At 40.5% G+C, this 19,845-nt stretch overlaps 1 protein-coding gene across 3 annotated transcripts in view; it reads left to right on the forward strand.

The window, feature by feature from the left end:
- CPNE8 (copine 8) overlaps positions 1 to 19,845 on the forward strand; it is a 517,377-nt gene that overhangs the window by 463,314 nt on the left and 34,218 nt on the right. For all 3 annotated transcript variants that reach the window (XM_056573670.1, XM_056573669.1, XM_056573671.1), the window contains exons 14-15: positions 2,916 to 2,962; positions 4,072 to 4,253. In XM_056573670.1, coding sequence (XP_056429645.1) covers positions 2,916 to 2,962; positions 4,072 to 4,253 — 229 coding nt within the window. The remainder of the gene's footprint in view (positions 1 to 2,915; positions 2,963 to 4,071; positions 4,254 to 19,845) is intronic.

The raw sequence follows: 19,845 nt of genomic DNA on the forward strand, positions 1-19,845 counted from the left end.
TGTAACCTTATAACTTTGTGTATGCGCAAAACTGGCAAGCTAACCCCTGCACCACAGAAGCAGGGCAGCTTGTACATGTATTTATAAATTCAGAAACAGTCTAAAATAAATCTATATATATATATATAAATATTATTGAAGGTGACTTTACCAGGACTTGAACCTGCAACCTTAGGTCTGTTTTACATGTAGAACTGAAGAGCTAACCTCTGCACCACAGAAACAAGGCAACATAGGTTTGTGATTTATAAACTCATAAACAGTCTGAAATATATAGATATATAATTACAAAAGGTGACTTAGGCAGGACTTGAACCTGCAACCCTATGACTGTGCTATGTGTAAAACTGAAAAGCTAACTTTTGCACCACAGAAGCAGGGCAACTGAAATGAGTGATTTATAAACTCACAAACAGTGTGAAATATATAAATGTATAATTACAAAAGGAAACTTAAGCAGGACTCGAACCTGCAACCTTATAACTGTGCTATGTTTAAAAACTGGAAAACTAACCTCTGCACCACTGAAACAGTGCAGCTCTGTTTAAAGGCAGAGAATGCTAAGACAGGAAGCCCTACATTTAACTGTAGGTTAACGGTCCTGCACAGCAGCTGATACAGCTGACAAGCAGCTGATCAGCAGCGCTCCCACAGAGTACCCGTGCCTCCTGCTCTGTCAGCACTGGCAGCTGAGCCCGGCACACTAACAGGCAGGAACGCAACAGGCAGCCGTTGCCAGGGACGCTTTTCTTCACTGGTGTCACGGTTGCATACAGGAGAACCTCGCGAGGCCCGCAGCGCCAGGGGACACGCCCTTTTAGCGTGCGCCAGACGCGCTGCTGGACTAAGAGACGGGGGAGGAGACGAACAGCGGAGAAGAAGCGCCGACGTCACAAGCAATGGCGGAGTGCCGCCGAAGAAGAAAAATCGGTTAGGAAATCACAGGGAAGATAGCCCTAGCGCCCCCAGAGAGAACCGGGGACCCCAGGGCCAGAAAAACAGTGCAGAAAAAGCGGAAAAACGCAGTAAGGAACAATAGACAGACAAAAAAACCATATACTAATGGGGGGTAGGAAAAACAATGGAAAACTAATAAAATAGGGAAAAAAGGACCGGCGTATGGAGTATCTACACTGATCCCAGCAAAACTAACATTTGAAAAAGACAAACTATATGTCTCAAAATGCGATAAAATCACTGGAATTGTAACAAAGTTCTAAAAGATAAGGAGCTAATACTCATCTGTGTGAAGTCTGCTATTGAGCAGAAAGAAAGAGGAGGAGGCGGAGCCGGAATCAGTTAATATGGAGCGAGTAGGGATATGATTGGTTGGAATGTTGGGGAGGTGTATGCTGGTTGCTAGGTGACCTGCATCTTTTTTCTTTTCATTTATTACATTTACATTGCATTTCTTTCTGCTATTGGGCTTAATAAAGAAGGAATATGCACTTTGATACGAGCCTCCTGTCTGACATAAAATCCAGTTTATGCCTGCTTCTTTGATATCTGCAGCAGATAAAAAGCTATGAAAAACCACCATTTGTGTTATTTTTGTATATCTAGCACCCCAGTAAACACAAAATAGTTTCCAATGATCTATTTATTAGTATGTCATTTTTATGTGTCATGTGTGAAAAATAGTTCACCTTTAGTGACTCAATTTGGGTGCTCCTACAAGTTGTGGATTTGCTGTGGTTACAGCAGGCAATGACCAGATGCAGTAACCATGTTTTTCATATGTACTTATCAACAAATTACTGCAATTTAGGGTAGACTGCAATAACGGTCGATGATATACCAAAAAAAAATCAGTTTCCTCTTAGTTTCCTCTTACGGACAACTCCTGCAGAACACACAGAAAGATGAAAAGAAGAAATATGAATCCAACAACTTAAAACTGCAGAAGTATATCACTGATGGAGAGGGAGAAAAATGTCCCATTAAAAAATAAAAAATAAACCTTTACTTACCTCCACGGTGCCTTCGGTGTCCCTCTCTGGCTATGATCCTCTTCCTGAAAGCATGATGCTTGGGCCTGGTGTGATGCTGGGGTCCAGAGTGTCATACTGATGCTCAGCCAATTACTGTCCGTAGCGATGTCTCTCCTTGGCCATTGATTGGCTGAGCCGCAGTATGACACTCTGGACCCCAATGTCCAGAGGCACTGCAGGAGAGCTGGAAGTAAGTAAAAGTAAATTTTTTTTTTATAAAATGAACAATCATTCTTCTCAACCTCCCTCTCATTTGATAACCTCTTTAACCAATAAGCACCTGTCACACCTTTCATACAAAAACACGGCTGATCACACAAACAGGTGATCAGCTATATATCTGTTTTGCAGGTCAAGGGCTCCAACTAGTGGCAGCATGGGCTGCATGTGACCTGTGGGTTGTACACCTTTGGTCTAAAGGCACAAGAAGCATCCTGAATAAGATTTAGTCACACAAGCACAATATGTATTGGCTAGGTTTTTTGCTGTTGTCACCTACTGCATTGTTATGAATCCTTATGAATGTCATTGCTTGAAGCATGATGGGCTTATGCATCAATGGTACTGTTTGGTTAAGATATAAGTTTTTGCAAAACCTATGTCCGTATGTCTTGAGCATCAGCAAAAGTCTAGTATGCAAACACATTTTCTTTTCTACATTTTCATTTTAGTCTGCTTTCGCTCTTTTCACACTTCTCCCCCTTGTATATCTCAGATGTAGAATCTGTCATATAAAAGAATCCATGCAGTACACTTTTTTTATACTGAGGTATACCTCAGTATAACATGAAGCAAGCTTTGATGCACACACCAATCAAAGGCCAAAAAATTGATATATTTATGGATTTTAGATCAGTTATGTTTTGCATACTGTCCAGTATTCCTTTCCAGGAAAAGTAATAAATATTTATTTTGTAATTATAGGACCCAAATAAATTTTACAGTAGCCATAGACTTCACAGCATCAAATGGTAAGTCTGAAAAGGCACAGATTGCATAGAATACTGTATCCAGTTTAAAAATATTTAAGGGTTACTGCCATTAGAAAAACATGTTTTTTGATCGCATGGGGTCTCATTTCTGAGACTGGTTGCAATCTCTAGTTATAAACCAGGGGGGGGGGGGGGGGAATGACAGTGCCACAGGCTTCCCTGGCTTATAACTAGCGATTGCAACTGGTCTTCAGAGTGAGACCTGGAGGGATTAAAACGTTTGACAAGTCTGGGCAACATGTTAAACTTTTTATTGACAGTAACCAATTAAAGGCAATGGACACCTTTTAGGGTTCATTTACATGTGCGTACTTTTCTGTGGATATTCTGCAGCTAATTTTGCTACCCATTGAAATAGGTAGAAAAATGTGCTGAGGGAAATTTTCAGCAAAATGTGCACATCTGAACGTACCCTTAAGCATTGTTATGTACATATTATGGTGCAAAAAACATTTTATTCAAAAAGGTCTTCTACAGGCTCTGTTGTTTCCTGTGTAAGCTCTGTTTTCTCTCTATACTTGTTCACAGTCTTTATGATATTTTGTTTCTGAAAACTACCTTTTGTGAGCTCCCTTTCTTCTTTCAGCCTGTGTGAGCTATTCTTTAAGAATTCTTTCTTCCTTTTCCATAGTCCAAACCAATGTGTTACCCGCATTCTGCTGTCAATTCCATCATTAGAACAATATGTTTCAAGGTTACTAGTAAAAACTATATCAAAAGTGGCAATTGTTGTAATGGGGAATGGTCCTTAGCTTGAACTGATAGCTTATAGTAAATATTTTTAAATTATATGAAACTATTCTTCTCAAAAACTGAAGAAAACTAAAACAATGCCACAAATAAGGATCCTTTACCACCTTAAAGGTAAATATTAGTGTATAAGATCCTAACTTTAAGACAAAAATTAAACAGTACCTTGTTGTGTTTAATCATGGCTGTACACAAGTACTGGGTATACTGTACGCATAAAGCATTTGTCAAAAGGTTGTAAAAAAATTTCTGTTTGTTAGTAATTTACTGCATATACTTGACTATTATTTAAGAGTTAAAAAAATTATAACCTTTCAATGGAATTTATTATGAAACAGGAAACCCTGCACAGCCCACCTCTCTGCACTACATGAATCCTTATCAGCTGAATGCATATGGCATGGCACTAAAAGCAGTTGGAGAAATAATTCAGGATTATGACAGTGATAAAATGTTTCCTGCATTAGGATTTGGAGCAAAGTTGCCACCTGATGGAAGAGTATGTCATGAATTTGCTTTGGTAAGTTGTTGTAACTTTGTCTTGGTCACAAAAATGCAGACCACCTTAGTTGAAGATGCATTTTATTGCATACATGCAAAACAAAGTTAATGTAAAAAAATTCTTAAGAGCTGGAAATGTTTACTCATCCATTCCACCCACTCATCCAATGTGCATTTAATTTTTTACTGCCAATAGTAAACCTCTAGCCTGTGATATCAGCATACTTACTGTATCCAAGTGGCATGAAATTCTAAATCATTGAAACACTCAAGGAAACATATGATGCTGAAATGCTGTGGAATGCCAGAAGTCACTGACTTTTTATACCTGAAGGTGTGATACAAGATGGCGGTCTCGGCACTGCTTGCTATGATTGTGTGAGTGATAAATGGATCAGCGTTAATATGGGGTCTCTGAGCTGGGAGGTGCTTCTGTGTGAATATGTATGCAGTAAACTTCAACAAAGGTAGGCAAAAAGACCAGCGCACTCACCCGGCTTTTCCAATGATCTTGCTTTATTTAGAGAATGATAGTTAAATCTCAGGCTGTTCAGTGCAGAGTTACCCCCATTTGCTGTGCAGAGCAGATTAGCAGGGATGTTCCACCTGGGCAACGGCGGCCGTTTCACGCCTGTCTGCGTTTCCTCAGGCCCCCTCGTTGACGTCATCCCGTTGCAGGTGAGTGTCTTATATACAGGTGCATTCCTATGGAAACCAATGACAAATAAACCATGTTAAATAATACATTAAATACCTGTTAAAAACTATTCCCTCCATGTGACTTAAAGGAAAGCATTTAGCTCGTTTCGTTTGTTCAGACCTAGCTGACCCGTAGCATTGAGTCTGCTGATCCATTTCGCTTCGCTGCGCAGCAGTTCCTTTTTCCTATCTCCACCTCTTGGGTGGTTTTTAACACATTAAATTTTATGCATTTTACATTATTCTGATGCTTTTGATCTATGTGCATAATGAACCGAGTGGCTCCTACTTTTGTTCTAAGTGATCTAAAGTGTTCTTTAATGCGTACATTCAATTTCCTTTGCGTCTTCCCTATGTAGAACATGCCACACCGGCATATCATGGCATATACCACATAGGTTGCTTGACGTGTGATTAATTGGTTTACCACAATGTGTTTGCCTCCTATATCAAATGCTGGTAATGCCAGATTGTGTTCACATATGGTACAGTTCCCACATTTGAAGTTCCCCCTGGGGGTTATATTCTCTAACCAATTTTTCTTGTCAGTATTTTTATTAAGAAAGTTACCTATTGTGCGGTTACGTCGGTCTGTAAGGTGTTCATCTTGCTCTATGATGTACCAGTATTTATGAATAGCTTTTCTTATGGTAGTGTTTAGCAGAGTATTATCAAGTGAGAATACGAATCTCTCTTCCTTTGTGTTCTTGTTTCTGTACAGTAGTTCATTTCTGGTTTTCTGTTCTGCTTTTATGTATGCATTATTTATTAAATAGCTGCCTGAACTTGATATGTATCATTATTACTGTTAAAACATTTTAGCCGTATAAACTGGCTGTATGGAATGCTCTTCTTCACATGATAGGGATGGGAACTATCGAAGTGAAGAAGAGCATTCCGGGAGGTGTCTTTTCATATCCAGTGGTGATAAGCTGTCCATTTCGTGCTATGATTTTAGTGTCCAGAAATTCTAGAGAGTTTCCTCCGTAACTGGTAGTAAATGTCATGTTCATGTCGTTATTGTTTAAGTATCTTGCAAAGTTGTTGAAGGTATTTTCCTCCCCTTCCCACACAACAAATATGTCATCCAGGAAGCGGTGGATCAATTTCATGTGTTTCACGTATGGGTTATGGCTAGTAAAGATATATTTTCTTTCAAAAACTGATAGTAACAGATTAGCAAAGGTGCACGAGATGGGCGTGCCTATTGCTGTTCCTAGTCTTTGTTTGAACCAGCTGCCATTATGTTGAAACACATTATTTTCAAGAATCACTCTGGGTGCTTCTGCCACCAACTAATTGAATTCAGATGTTTTATCTTCTTCTTGCAGGACCTCTTTAATTGCCTCTATCCCTGCATCGTGGGGGATGCGGGTATAGAGGCTTTCTACGTCTATGGAGGCAAGGTAGTATGTTTCATGCCATTGAAAATCAGTAACGAGTTTAATCCATTCCCCTGTATCATTAAGGTAAATGGGCATATTTTCTAATAGCAGTGAAAACAACCAGCTAGACAGAGCCTCTGTAGCTGAACCAATCCCCAAGACTATTGGACGTCCTGGGGGTTGGCTCAGGGATTTGTGTATTTTTGGTAGTATGTACCAGTAAGGACGTTTCGGATTGGCATTATATAATTTGGTGGCTGTGGCTTCTGAGAATGTTCCCTTATCTGTATATTTTCTGAGGAGGGTGCAAATTTTGTTTTAAATCTAAGGGGTAGGATCACTCTTAAGGGGTTCATATACTATGACGTTCCCTAGTTGGTTTTGTGTCTCTATGTCATGGTCTTTCTTGGACCAGACTACCACCGCCCCTCCTTTGTCGGCCCTCAACACCACAATATCTTTCTGGGCAGCAAGCCACTAAAGTGCCTTTTTCTCTTTATCTGAGATATTAATTTAGGTCCTGGGTAAATCAGTGCTTTAACTTCTTGTGCTACTGCCCTCTGAAAGATATCTAAGGTGCTTCCTGAGGCTATGGTTGGATTAAATTGGGACTTGTTGCCTCCTTGGAAATACCCTGTATCTTTCTCTGTACCATCACTAAAATCTCCTGCAAGCTCGGCTAGACATTTAGTTGCTTCAACCTCCGCAGGAGAAAAATCAGTTACAACTGAGAATCCCAAGGGACTGATTTGACATGGTATCACACTCTCTGATCATTTTTGATGCCCAGAAAGATATTGTGGTGTCGATGGCAAACAAACGAGGGGCGGTGGTAGTCTGGTCCAAGAAAGACCATGACATAGAGACACAAAACCAACTAGGGAACCTCATAGTATACGAACCCCTTAAGAGTGATCCTACCCCTAAGATTCAAAACAAAAATTGCACCCTCCTCAGAAAATATACAGATAAGAGAATAATCTCAGAAGTCGCAGCCACCAAATTATATAATGTCAATCCGAAACGTCCTTACTGGTACGTACTACCAAAAATACACAAATCCCTGAGCCAACCCCCAGGACGTCCAATAGTCTCGGGGATTGGCTCAGATACAGAGGCTCTGTCTAGCTATTTAGCCTGGTGTTTTCACCACTATTAGAACATATGCCCACTTACCTTAATGATACAGGGGACCTGATTACATTCCTTACTTATTTTCAATGGTATAAAACATACTCCCTTGCCTCCATAGACATAGAAAGCCTCTATACCCGCATCCCCCACGATGCGGGGATAGAGGCAATTAAAGAGGCCCTGCAAGAAGCAGATAAAACATCTGAATTCAGTGAGTGTGTGGCAGAAGCACCCAGAGTGATTCTTGAAAATAATGTGTTTCAACAATGGCAGCTGGTTCAAGCAAAGACTAGGAACAGCAATGGGCACGCCCATCTCGTGCACCTTTGCTAATCTGTTCCTATCAGTTTTTTAAAGAAAATATATCTTTACTAGCCATAACGCATATGTGAAACACATTAAATTGATCCTCCCCTTCGTAGACGAAATATTTATCGTGTAGGAAGGGGAGTAAAATACCTTTACAAGATACTTAAACAATAACGACATGAACATGACATTTACTACCTGTTATGTAGGAAACTCTCTAGAATTCCTGGACACTAAAATCATAGCACGAAATGGACAGCTTGTCACCTCTTCTCTTCTTCACTTCGATAGTTTCCATCCCTATCACGTGAAGAAGAGCATTCCATACAGCCAGTTTATACGGCTAAAATGTATTAACAGTAATAATTATACATATCAAGTACAGGCAGAAGAACCTAAAAGACGTTTAGTAGAGAGGGGGTATCCCAGCTATTTAATAAAATTTGCATACATAAAAGCAGAACAGAAAACCAGAAATTAACTACTGTACAGAAACAAGAACACAAAGGAAGAGAGATTCGTATTCTCATTAGATAATACTCTGCTAAACACTACCATAAGAAAAGCTATTCACAAATACTGTTACATCATAAAGCAAGATGAACACCTTACAGAGAGTGCTAAAAATGGTTGCCTTATCACATACCGACGTAACCGCACAATAGGTAACTTTCTTAAAAAGGAAAAAAATAAAAATACTAACAAGAAGAATATAACCTCAGGGGGGACTTCAAATGTGGGAACTGTACCATATGTGAACACAAACTGGCATTACCTGCATTGATATAGGAGGCAAACACATTGTGGTAAACCAATTAATCACATGTCAAACAACCTATGTGGTATATGCCATGATATGCCTGTGTGGCATGTTCTACATAGGGAAGGTGCAAAGGAAATTGAATGTTTAGATCACTTAGAACACTTTAGATCACCTAGAACAAAAGTAGGAGCCACTCGGTTCATTCTGCACATAGATCAAAAGCATCAGAATAATGTAAAATGCATAAAATTTGCAGGGATTGAATGTGTTAAAAAAACACCCAAGAGGTGGAGATAGGAAAAAGGAACTGCTGCGCTGCGAAGCGAAATGGATCAGCAGACTCAATGCTACGAGTCAGCTGGGTCTGAAAAAATGCAACAAGCTAAATGCTTTCCTTTAAGTCACAGGGAGTTTGTTTTTAACAGGTATTTAATTATTAAGTATTGTATTATTTAAGTCCACAAAAAGAAAACTTATATAGTGGCACCGATACCTGAATAATTCCAGCTCCATGAGATGGATAGTATCACACCCGAACACGCACCAGAATAAGTCAGCTGACGGCGGTGCTAGGATGATAGAAAACCCAGTCAGTGTAATGAATAATACAAAGAAAAACAGGTGTCCTGCACTCACCGTCCAAATTCTGATCAAACAGCTCCCATCTCGGGCTGGTCCGTCCGGCACATCAGGCAAAGATAGAGTGGGGCGCTGAGAGGCGACTGCCGGCGGTTTCACGCACACAGGTGCGCTTCTTCAGGCCGGAAGAAGCGCACCTGTGTGTGTGAAACTGCGGCAGTTGCCTCTGAGCGCCCCACTCTATCTTTGCCTGATGTGCAGGACGGACCAGCCCGAGATGGGAGCTGTTTGATCAGAATTTGGACAGTGAGTGCAGGACGCCTGTTTTTCTTTGTATTATTCATTGTATTCATTAACATAGTTTATATGTCATTGGTTTCCATGGGAATGCGCCTGTATATAAGACACTCACCTGCAGCGGGATGACGTCACCGAGGGGGCCTGAGGAAACGCCGACAGGCGCGAAACGGTCGCCGTTGCCCAGGTGGAACATCCCTGCTAATCTGCTCTGCACAGCACATGGGGATAACTCTGCACTGAACAGCTTGAGATTTAAAACGCTATTCCAGGAAAAAAACTTTTTTTTAGATATCAACTGGCTCCAGAGAGTTAAACAGATTTGTAAATTACTTCTATTAAAAAATCTTAATTCTTTCAGTACTTATGAGCTTCTGAAGTTAAGGTTGTTCTTTTCTGTCTAAGTGCTCTCTGATGACACGTGCCTCGGGAACCACCCAGTTTAGAAGCAAATCCCCATAGCAAACCTCTTATAAACTGGGCGGTTCCCAAGACACGTGTCATCAGAGAGGACTTAGACAGAAAAGAACAACCTTAACTTCAGAAGCTCATAAGTACTGAAATGATTAAGATTTTTTAATAGAAGTAATTTACAAATCTGTTTAACTTTCTGGAGCCAGTTGATAAATATAAAAAAAAATTTCAAGGATAACCCCTTTAACTATCATTCTCTGAATAAAGCAAGATCATTGGAAAAGCTGGGTGAGTGCGCTGGTCTTTTTGTCTACCTATGTTGGACTTTTTATACCTCCTTTTAGAATTGCAGATTGAATTTGTTATACAGAAAACTAATGTACAGATATGTCCTTTCTTACCTTTTTTCTTGTATACAGTGAAGAAAAAAACTATTTGATCCCCTGCTGATTTTGTACATTGGCCCACTGACAAAAAAATATTACCAGTCTATAACTTCAATGCTAGTTTTATTTGGACAATGAGACACAAAAAAACTACCAAAAAAATGGTTATGAATCACTTATTACTTTTTTTTTTTTATTCAGTAAAATATGTACAGTACATGATCCCCTTTCAATCACAAGATTTTTGGCTCCCAGGTGTCTTTCATACAATTAGTGAACGGAGTTTAGAAGCACTTTCTTTAAGGGATTGCTCCTTATGAAAGACACCTGTCCACAGAAGCAGTCAGTCACCACACATGGCCGAGACCAAAGATCAGTCCAATGATGTCCAATCAGACTATGTCCAATCAGCTTAGAGAGAAGTTTACAACAGTTGGTGTGATTATTCAAAATGAACAAACACAAAATAATTGTCAATCTTCCTCGGTCGGGGGTTCCATGCAAGATCTCACCTTGTGGAGTTTAAATGATTTTGAAAACGTTGAGCAATCAGCCCAAAACCACATGGGTAGAATAATTCAAAAGTTAATTGGCAAACTTCAGATGGGCCTGTACATGGGCTTTCTTGCTGGATTTCAGTCTATTCTGGCGTAGTGTTTTACCAATTGTTTTCTTATAGACTATGGACCCAGCTGACTTGAGATAATTGGTAATGGTCTTGTAGCCCATTCCAGACTTTTGTAGGTATACAATCTTGTCCCTGGGCATCCTTGGACAGCTCGTTGGTCTTGACCATGGTGAAGAGTTTAGAATCTGATTGATTCTGTGGATAGGTGTCTTTTATACAGGTAACAAGGTGAAATTATGAGCACTCCCTTTAAGAAAGAACCCCTAATCTCAGTTTGTTACCTGTAAAAAAGACACCTGGGAGCCAGAAATTTTGCTGATTGATAGGGAATCAAATACTTGATTTACTGAGTAAAATGCTATTTAATTCAAAACATATTTAAAATTTTGTTTTTCTGTCTCTCACTGTTCAACTCAACCAACCAGTAAAATTATGGACTGATCATTTCTTTGTTAGTGGCAAACAAACAAAATCAGTAGGGGATCAACATTTTTTTTTTCCTTTGATGATGGCATGTGATGACCAGCTTTGAAAAAAACACGATTTTGCTCTACTCTCTCAGGGATTTTTATGTTATATGTGTCTTGATAATTCGAACAAATGAAAAAGTAAGGTTGATAGGGAACATTTGTACGGATACTGTTCTAAAAGTGCCTTCTTGAGGTCACGTTATGTGATCTACATTATTTTATGTAATCTAAATTTTATTTGTAAAGCTGCCACGAGATTATGTTTAGAGGTAATTTTTTTGATTGTTCACAATAATGTACCTGATAAAGAGATTTAGATTTGTTATTATCTTTGGCAAAAGATATGGTATTGTCTTAAGGTTACACCTTTGTTTTGGATGTGGCATCCCCTGCAATCTCCATAACACAACGCCACAACCCCATGTGATGTCACACCACGAACGCCAGGTGTCTGCACCCGGACCCCCCTTGATCAGACATGGAGTACCCCTTTAATGATCACTGGATTGTTTGTTTGGTCCTTTCTTCTGTAATTATTGGCCATACATGCCCTGTTACACAGGATGATAAATGAAAAGTTTTATACTTGTCAAAAAAAAAAAAAACTGCCTTCAAACAAGGGTTTGCTCATTTGTTGTCTGGCTGCTGGTCCTGTTGTAGAGGCCAATAATTGCCATAATAATTGGCCGATATTTGACGAGATAAGACTATTTGGGTGAGACAGGAGATTTATAACAGTTTTCTGTGACCGATGCATGAAGGTCTCATTGATTGTAGCTCCTAAGTGTTGGGTAGACTTTATTGTGGAAGTCAAAAGCAGTTAACTGATCCAAAACATAACAGGTAGCTTAACATAAGGCATGATCAAATCATGATCAAATTAGAACCAGTTAGGCCAGGTTCATATTACGAAATTTCTGGTGCAGCTGGAAATGGGATTCCGCTGAACAATGTGCAATACAGAATTTTAGTGACTGATATTTCGTCACTAAAATTCCACCACTAAAAGAATGAACTTGTACATTCTTTAGGCAGAATCCGCTCTGCAGACATTGCCATCTATGGGGACAGCAATGTCCGCACAGTCCTAGCACGGACTAATTGAGTCGGCGCTGGTCGCACTTGGACGCTATGGACAGATGTTTTTCATCCAGAGCTTCCTAAATGTGAACCCGGCCTTAACCCCTTAAGGACCCAGCCAATTTTCACTGTAGGACCCGGCAATTTTTTGAACATCTGACCACTTTCACTTTAAGCATTAATAACTCTGGGATGCTTTTACCTTTCATTCTGATTCCTAGATTGTTTTTCGTGACACATTCTACTTTATGTTAGTGGTAAAATTTTGTCGATACTTGCATCGTTTCTTGGTGAAAAATTCAAAAATTTGATGAAAAAATGTAACATTTTTTTTACTTTGTAGCTCTCTGCTTATAAGGAAAATGAATATTCCAAATTAATGATATATTTATTCACATAAAAAACATGTCTACTTTATGATTGCATCATAACGTTGACATGTTTTTACTTTTGGAAGACATCAGAGGGCTTCAAGTATAGCAGCAATTTTCCAATTTTTCACAAAATTTTCAAAATCGAAATTTTTCAGGGACTAGTTCTGTTTGGAAGTGAATTTGAGGGCCTTCTTATTAGAAATACCCCACAAATGACCCCATTATAAAAACTGCACCCCTCAAAGTATTCAAAATGACATTCAAAAGGTTTGTTAACCCTTTAGGTGCTACACAGGAATAGCAGCAAATTGAAGGAGAAAATTCAAAATCTTCATTTTTTACACTGGCATGTTCTTGTAGACCCAGTTTTTGAATTTTTACAAGGGGTAAAATGAGAGAAATCTTCCTAAAATGTGTAACCCAATTTCTCTCGTTCAAAGAAATACCTCATATGTGTATGTTAAGTGTTCGGCGGGTGTACTAGAAGGCTCAGAATGGGATTTTGGAGAGTGAGTTTCTCTGAAATGGTTTTTGTGGGGCATGTCGCATTTAGGAAGCCCCTATGGTCCCAGAACAGCAAAAAAAAAACACACATGGCATACTATTTTGGAAACTACACGTAACAAGGCACGTAACAAGGGGTCCAGTGAGCCTTAACACCCCACAGGTGTTTCACGACTTATTAAAGTTGGATGTGTAAATGATTTTTTTTTTCACTAAAATGCTAGTTTTCCCCCCAATTTTAAATTTTTACAAGGGATAATAGGACAAAATGCCCCCCAAAATTTGTAACCTCATCTCTTCTGAGTATGGAAATACCCCATGTGTGGACGTCAAGTGCTCTGCTGGCGCACTACAATGCTCAGAAGAGAAGGAGTCCCATTTGGCTTTTGAAAAGCGAATTTTGCTGAAATGGTTTTTGGGGGCGTGTCGCATTTAGGAAGCTCCTATGGTGCCAGGACAGCAAAAAAAAACACATGGCATACTATTTTGGAAGCTACACCCCTCAAGGAACGCAACAAGGGGTACAGTGAGCCTTAACACCTCACGTGTTTGACGACTTTTCGTGAAAGTTGGATGTGTAAATGAAAAAAACATTTTTTTTTCACTAAAATGCAGGTTTTCCCCCAAATGTTACATTTTTACAAGGGGTAATAGGAGAAAATGACCCTAAAAATGTGTAACCCCATTTCTTCTGAGTATGGAAATACCCAATGTGTGGATGTCAAGTGCTCTGCTGGTGCACTACAATGCTCAGAAGAGGAGGAGCGCCATTGAGCTTTTGGAGACAGAATTTGGTTGGAATAGAAGTCGGGGGCCATGTGCGTTTACAAAGCCCCCCGTGGTGCCAGAACAGGGGTGCAGTGAGTATTTACACCCCACTGGCGTTTAACAGATCTTTGGAACAGTGGACTGTGTAAATGAAAAATTACATTTTTCATTTTCACGGTCCACTGTTCCAAAAATCTCTCAGACACCTGTGGGGCGTAAATGCTCACTGTACCCCTTATTACATTACGTGAGGGGTGTAGTTTCCAAAATGGGGTCACATGTTCTGGCTCTATGGGGGCTTTGTAAACACACGTGGCCTTCAATTCCTGACCAATTTTCTCTTCAAAATCCCAATGGCGCTCCTTCTCTTCTGAGTATTGTAGTGCGCCAGCAGAGCACTTTACATCCACATATGGGGTATGTTCTTACTCAGAAAAAATGGGGTTACAAATTTTGAGGGGCTTTTTTCCTATATTTCATTTCATATTTAAATTTAGGGTAACACCAGCATTTTAGTGAAAAATTTTTTTTTTTCATTTTTCCATCCAACTTTGAAGAATTTTCATTAAACACCTGTGGGGTGTTCAGGCTCACTATACCCCTTGTTACGTTCCGTGAGGGGTGTAGTTTAAAAAATGGGGTCACATGTGGGTATTTCTTGTTTTGCGTTTATGGCAGAACCGCTGTAAAATCAGCCACCCCTGTGCAAATCACCAATTTAGGCTTCAAATGTACATAGTGCGCTCTCACTCCTGAGCCTTGTTGTGCACCCGCAGAGCATTTTATGCCCACATCAGGGGTATTTCCGTACTCAGGAGAAATTGCGTTACAAATTTTGGGGGTCTTTTTTTCCTTTTAACACTTGTGAAAATAAAAAGTATGGAGCAACACCAGCATGTCAGTGTAATTTTTTTTATTTTTTTACACTAACAAGCTGGTGTAGCCCCCAACTTTTCCTTTTCATAAGGGGTAAAAGGAGAAAAAGCCCCCCAAAATTTGTAGTGCAATTTCTCCCAAGTAATGAAGTACCCCATATGTGGCCCTAAACTGTTTCCTTGAAATATGACAGGGCTCTGAAGTGAGAGAGCGTCATGCGCATTTGAGGACTAAATTAGGGATTGCATAGGGATGGACATAGGGGTATTCTACGCCAGTGATTCCCAAACAGGGTGCCTCCAGCTGTTGCTAAACTCCCAGCATGCCTGGACAGTCAGTGGCTGTCCGGAAATGCTGGGAGTTGTTGTTTTGCAACAGCTCGAGGCTCTGTTTTGGAAACACTGCTGTACAATAAGTTTTTAATTTTTATATGGGGGGGGGGGGACAGTGTAAGGGGGTGTATATGTAGTGTTTTACCCTTTATTATGTGTTAGTGTAGTGTAGTGTTTTTAAGGGTACGTTCGCACTGGCAGAGGTTTACAGTGAGCTTCCTGCTAGAAATTTGCGCCGCAGCAAAAAATTTGCCGCAGCTCATACTTGAAGCAAGAACTTACTGTAAACCTGCCTGTATGAATGTACCCTGTACATTCACATGGGGGGGGGGGGGGGCAAACCTCCCCTGTTATCAAAGCTATTTCAAAACTACAACTCCCAGCATGTACTGACAGATCGTGCATGCTGGGAGTTGTAGTTTTGCAACAGCTGGAGTCACACTGGTTGGAAAACCTTCAGTTAGGTTCTGTTATCTAACTCAGTATTTTCCAACCAGTGTACCTATAGCTGTTGCAAAACTACAACTCCCAGCATGCCGAGACAGCTGTTTGGGCATGCTGGGATTTGCAGTTTTGCCACATCTGGAGGGCTACAGTTAGAGACCACTGCACAGTGATCTCCAAACTGTGGACCTCCAGATGTTGCAAAACTACAAATCCCAGCATGTACAGACAGCAAACTGCTGCGTGGGCATGCTAGGAGTTGTAGTTTTGCATGATCTAGAGGGAAGTATAGAGATCACTGTGCAGTGGTCTCTAAACTGTAGACCTCCAGCTGTTGCAAATCTGCAAATCCCAGCATGCCCAAACAGCTGTCTGGGCATGCTGGGAGTTGTAGTTTTGCAACATCTGGAGGGCCACAGTGTAGAGACCACTGTATAGTGGTCTCAGACTGTAACCCTCCAGATGTTGCTAGCATCTTACCGACTTCCGTCGGATCCAGGGAGCCGTCCTCTTCTGCCGCACGACATGCCGCCCGCGCCAATCACCCCAGACGATCGTGTCCCGCAGTCTCCACCAACGGGTAAGTGAATCTTCGACGCCCGTTCCCCGTTCTGCCTGGCCTATTGTGGGTGGGCAGAACGGGGAAAATGAAAGTTAACCCCCCCCCTCCCCCGATCTGCTATTGGTCGTCGCTTTTGACGACCAATAGCAGGGATAGGAGGGGTGACACCCCTGCCACCTCACTCCTATCCCTTCAGGGGGATCGTAGGTGTCATGGACAACCGCGATCCCCCTTATATTCCGGGTCACCATAGACCCGTATGACCCGGAATCGGCTCAAATCGCAAGTGTGAATTCACTTGCGATTTTCTCTGATCGCCGACATGGGGGATCTGATGACCCCCCCTGGGCATTTGCGCAGGGTGTCTGCTGATCGATATCAGCAGTCACCCCTGTCTGGTCCCCATTCGGCGCGCGGCGGGGACCAAAATTCCCACGGGCGTACAGGTATGCCCTGGGTCCTTAAGGCCCAGGTACAGAAGGCATATCCATATGCCCTGGGTCCTGTACGGGTTAAAGGTTACTCTTGTGGAAAACCTTTTTTTTTTTTTTTTTTAAATCTACTGGTGCCGGAAAGTTAAACTGATTTGTAAATTACTTCTATAAAAAATATCTTAATCCTTCCAGCACTTATTAGCTGCTGAATATTATAGAAGAAATTATTTCCTTTTTGAGACACGGAACTCTCTGCTGACACCATGAGCACAGTGCTCTCTGCTGACATCTGTGTCCATTTAAGGAACTGTCCAGAGCAGCATATGTTTGCTATGGGGATTTTCTCCAACTCTGGACAGTTCTTAACCCCTTCCCGCTACATGACGTATGCATACATCATGAGCGGGCTCCCGCGATAGTAGGCAGGGTCACGCACTGACCCCGCGTCATATCACGTTGGTCCCGGCAGCCATCAATGGCCGGGACCTGCGGCTAATACCGGACATCACCGATTGCGGTGATGCCTGTTATTAACCCTTAAGACGCGGCGATCAAAGTTGATCGCCGTGTCTAAAGTGAAAGTAAACTTTGCCGGTTAACTCAGTGGAGCTGTTCGGCACCACCGCAATGAAATCGCGGTGGTCCGAACAGCTTGCAGGACAGCAGGAGGGTCCCTACCTGCCTCCTCGCTGTCCGATCGCCAAATGACTGCTCCGTGCCGGAGATCCAGGCAGGAGCAGTCGAGCGGCGATAACACTGATCAATTCCAGGCTATTGCCTGGCAGTTATCTGTGTAAAAGATCAGTGTGTATAGTGTTATAGTCTCCTATGGGAGCTATAACCCTGCAAAAAAAATAAAGTGTTAATAAAGATCATTTAACCCCTTCCATAATAAAAATCAGAATCTCCCCACCTTTTCCCAATTAATAAAAAAAACTGTGTAAATAAAAATAAACATATGTGGTAGAATAAATAAATAAAAATAAACAAATGTCGGAACTATAAAAATATATCATTAATTAAACCGTACGGTCTATGGTGTACATTAATAAAAAATCCAAAGTCCAAAATAGCCTATTTTTGGTCACTTTTGATACCATAAAAAAGTGACTAAAAAGCGATCAAAAAGTCCAATCAAAACAATGATACCTATAAAAACATCAGATCACGGCGCCAAAAATTAGCCCTCATACATCCCCATATGCGGAAAAATAAAAATATTATAGGGGTCAGAAGCGGACATTTTTTTAACGTATACATTTTCCTGCATGTAGTTATGATTTTTTCCAGAAGTACGACAAAATCAAACCTATATAAGTAGGGGATCATTTTAACCGTATGGACCTACAGAATAAAGAGAAGGTAAATTTTTACCGGAAAATGGACTGCGTGATTTTTTTTTTTTCCATTTCGCCATGGATTTTTGGGTAAAATGACTAATGTCACAGCAAAGTACAATTGGTGGCCCAAAAAATAAGCCATAATATGGATTTTTAGGTGCAAAATTGAATGATTTTTAGAAGGTGATGAGGAAAAAATGAAAATGCAAAAACGCAAAATACCCTGCGTCATTAAGGGGTTAAAATGGACAGAGATGTCAGCAGAGAGCACTGTGATCCTGATGTCAGCAGAGCAGAGAGCTCTGTGTTCCAAAAAGAAAATAATTTCCTCTGTAGTATTCAGCAGCTAATAACTACTGAAGGATTAAGATTTATTAATAGAAGTCATTTACAAATCTGTTTAACTTTCTGGCACCAGTTGATTTAAAAAAAAGTTTCCCACTGGAGTACCCTGATATTTTGTATCAGTATATGTAACCCAACAACAATACTGGATCCAAGAGACACAAGGGGTGCAAATCCTTAAAGGGGTACTCTCTTTTTGAATTTATTTTCTGTCTGACCACAGTGCCTTTGCTGACACCTCTGTCCATTTCAGTAGCTAACCAGAGCAGGAGAAAATCCCCATAGCAAACCTCTATAGCTCTGGACATGGATAGAGAGCACTGAGGTCAGACAGAAAAGAAATTCAAAAAGAAAATAACTTCCTCTGGAACATACAGCAGCTGATAAGTACTGGAAGGATTAAGATTTTAAGATAGAAGTAATTTACATATCTGTTCAACTTTCTGGCACCAGTTGATTAAAAAAAAGTTTTTTCAACTGGGGTACCCCTTTAAATCACAATTTCTGTAAACTGGACGCAGTAGGATAAAAGTATTTAAATATTTGTGATACCAGTGATGGATTTCTGAATACAGCTTTTAAAATATGTTACAACAACTATGAGCTTTATAACGTGTCTTTATGTTAGCGTCATAGTGCAATCTTAAATTTGTATCAGTTTTGTTCAGGGTTAAATGTGCTAGAACTTTCATGTATACTTAAGGCATAATGATAAGGCCTTCTTTAAGGACACACATCTGAAAATCATTTGTGTCATTATGTAATGTATTGGCTAATGTTAAACCATATTCTCCTCATTTGACTTCAAATTACTGTCAGTGACAGTTCCAGCAAAAGGCACATCTATATTTTGACAGATCACCTAGAGCAGTTCAGCACTCTATTTAGCAAATTAAACATGTATTCTTTAAATATTATGTATCCATATTCTGTATGTATTCTACTTTATTTAAGATATTAAAGATATGTAAAATGTGTTGTTCTGCAGTTCCCCTGCAGGGAAAGACTTAAGATCAGTGGGTATTATTAATGTCAAGCCCCCACTGATCAATAAAGTGTACCCGTCAGATCCAACAAAATTATTTTTTTTTTTTAATATATCCCTCAGTACCTAATCCTGACCATGTACATCTAATCTTATGTGTCTAACGCCTTTATTTATTTTTTATTACACTTTTAATTTAGCTCACTAGTCTGAATTCCTCTCAAAGGGGGGGGCGTGGCCTCATTGTGCAGGTCTCCGCCCCCTCCTCAGTATGCTGTCTGCTCACATCTCCCCTAACTTTAGCAAAACTACAACTCCCAGCTTGTCCTCACTGACAGTAGCGGGACACAAGCTGTCAGTGGGATGATTTTTCCTCTAGCTGTGAGCCCTGCACTCACAGCTGTCAATCAAGGAAGTGTGTCCATGACATAGGTGATGAGTCATGGACACAGTAGGACTAGTAGGTGTCCAAGCAGGCAGGGGGGCAGTTGTTTGACTGGCTT

The sequence above is a fragment of the Hyla sarda genome, chromosome 4 (assembly GCF_029499605.1).
Source record: "Hyla sarda isolate aHylSar1 chromosome 4, aHylSar1.hap1, whole genome shotgun sequence".
NCBI lineage: Eukaryota > Metazoa > Chordata > Amphibia > Anura > Hylidae > Hyla > Hyla sarda.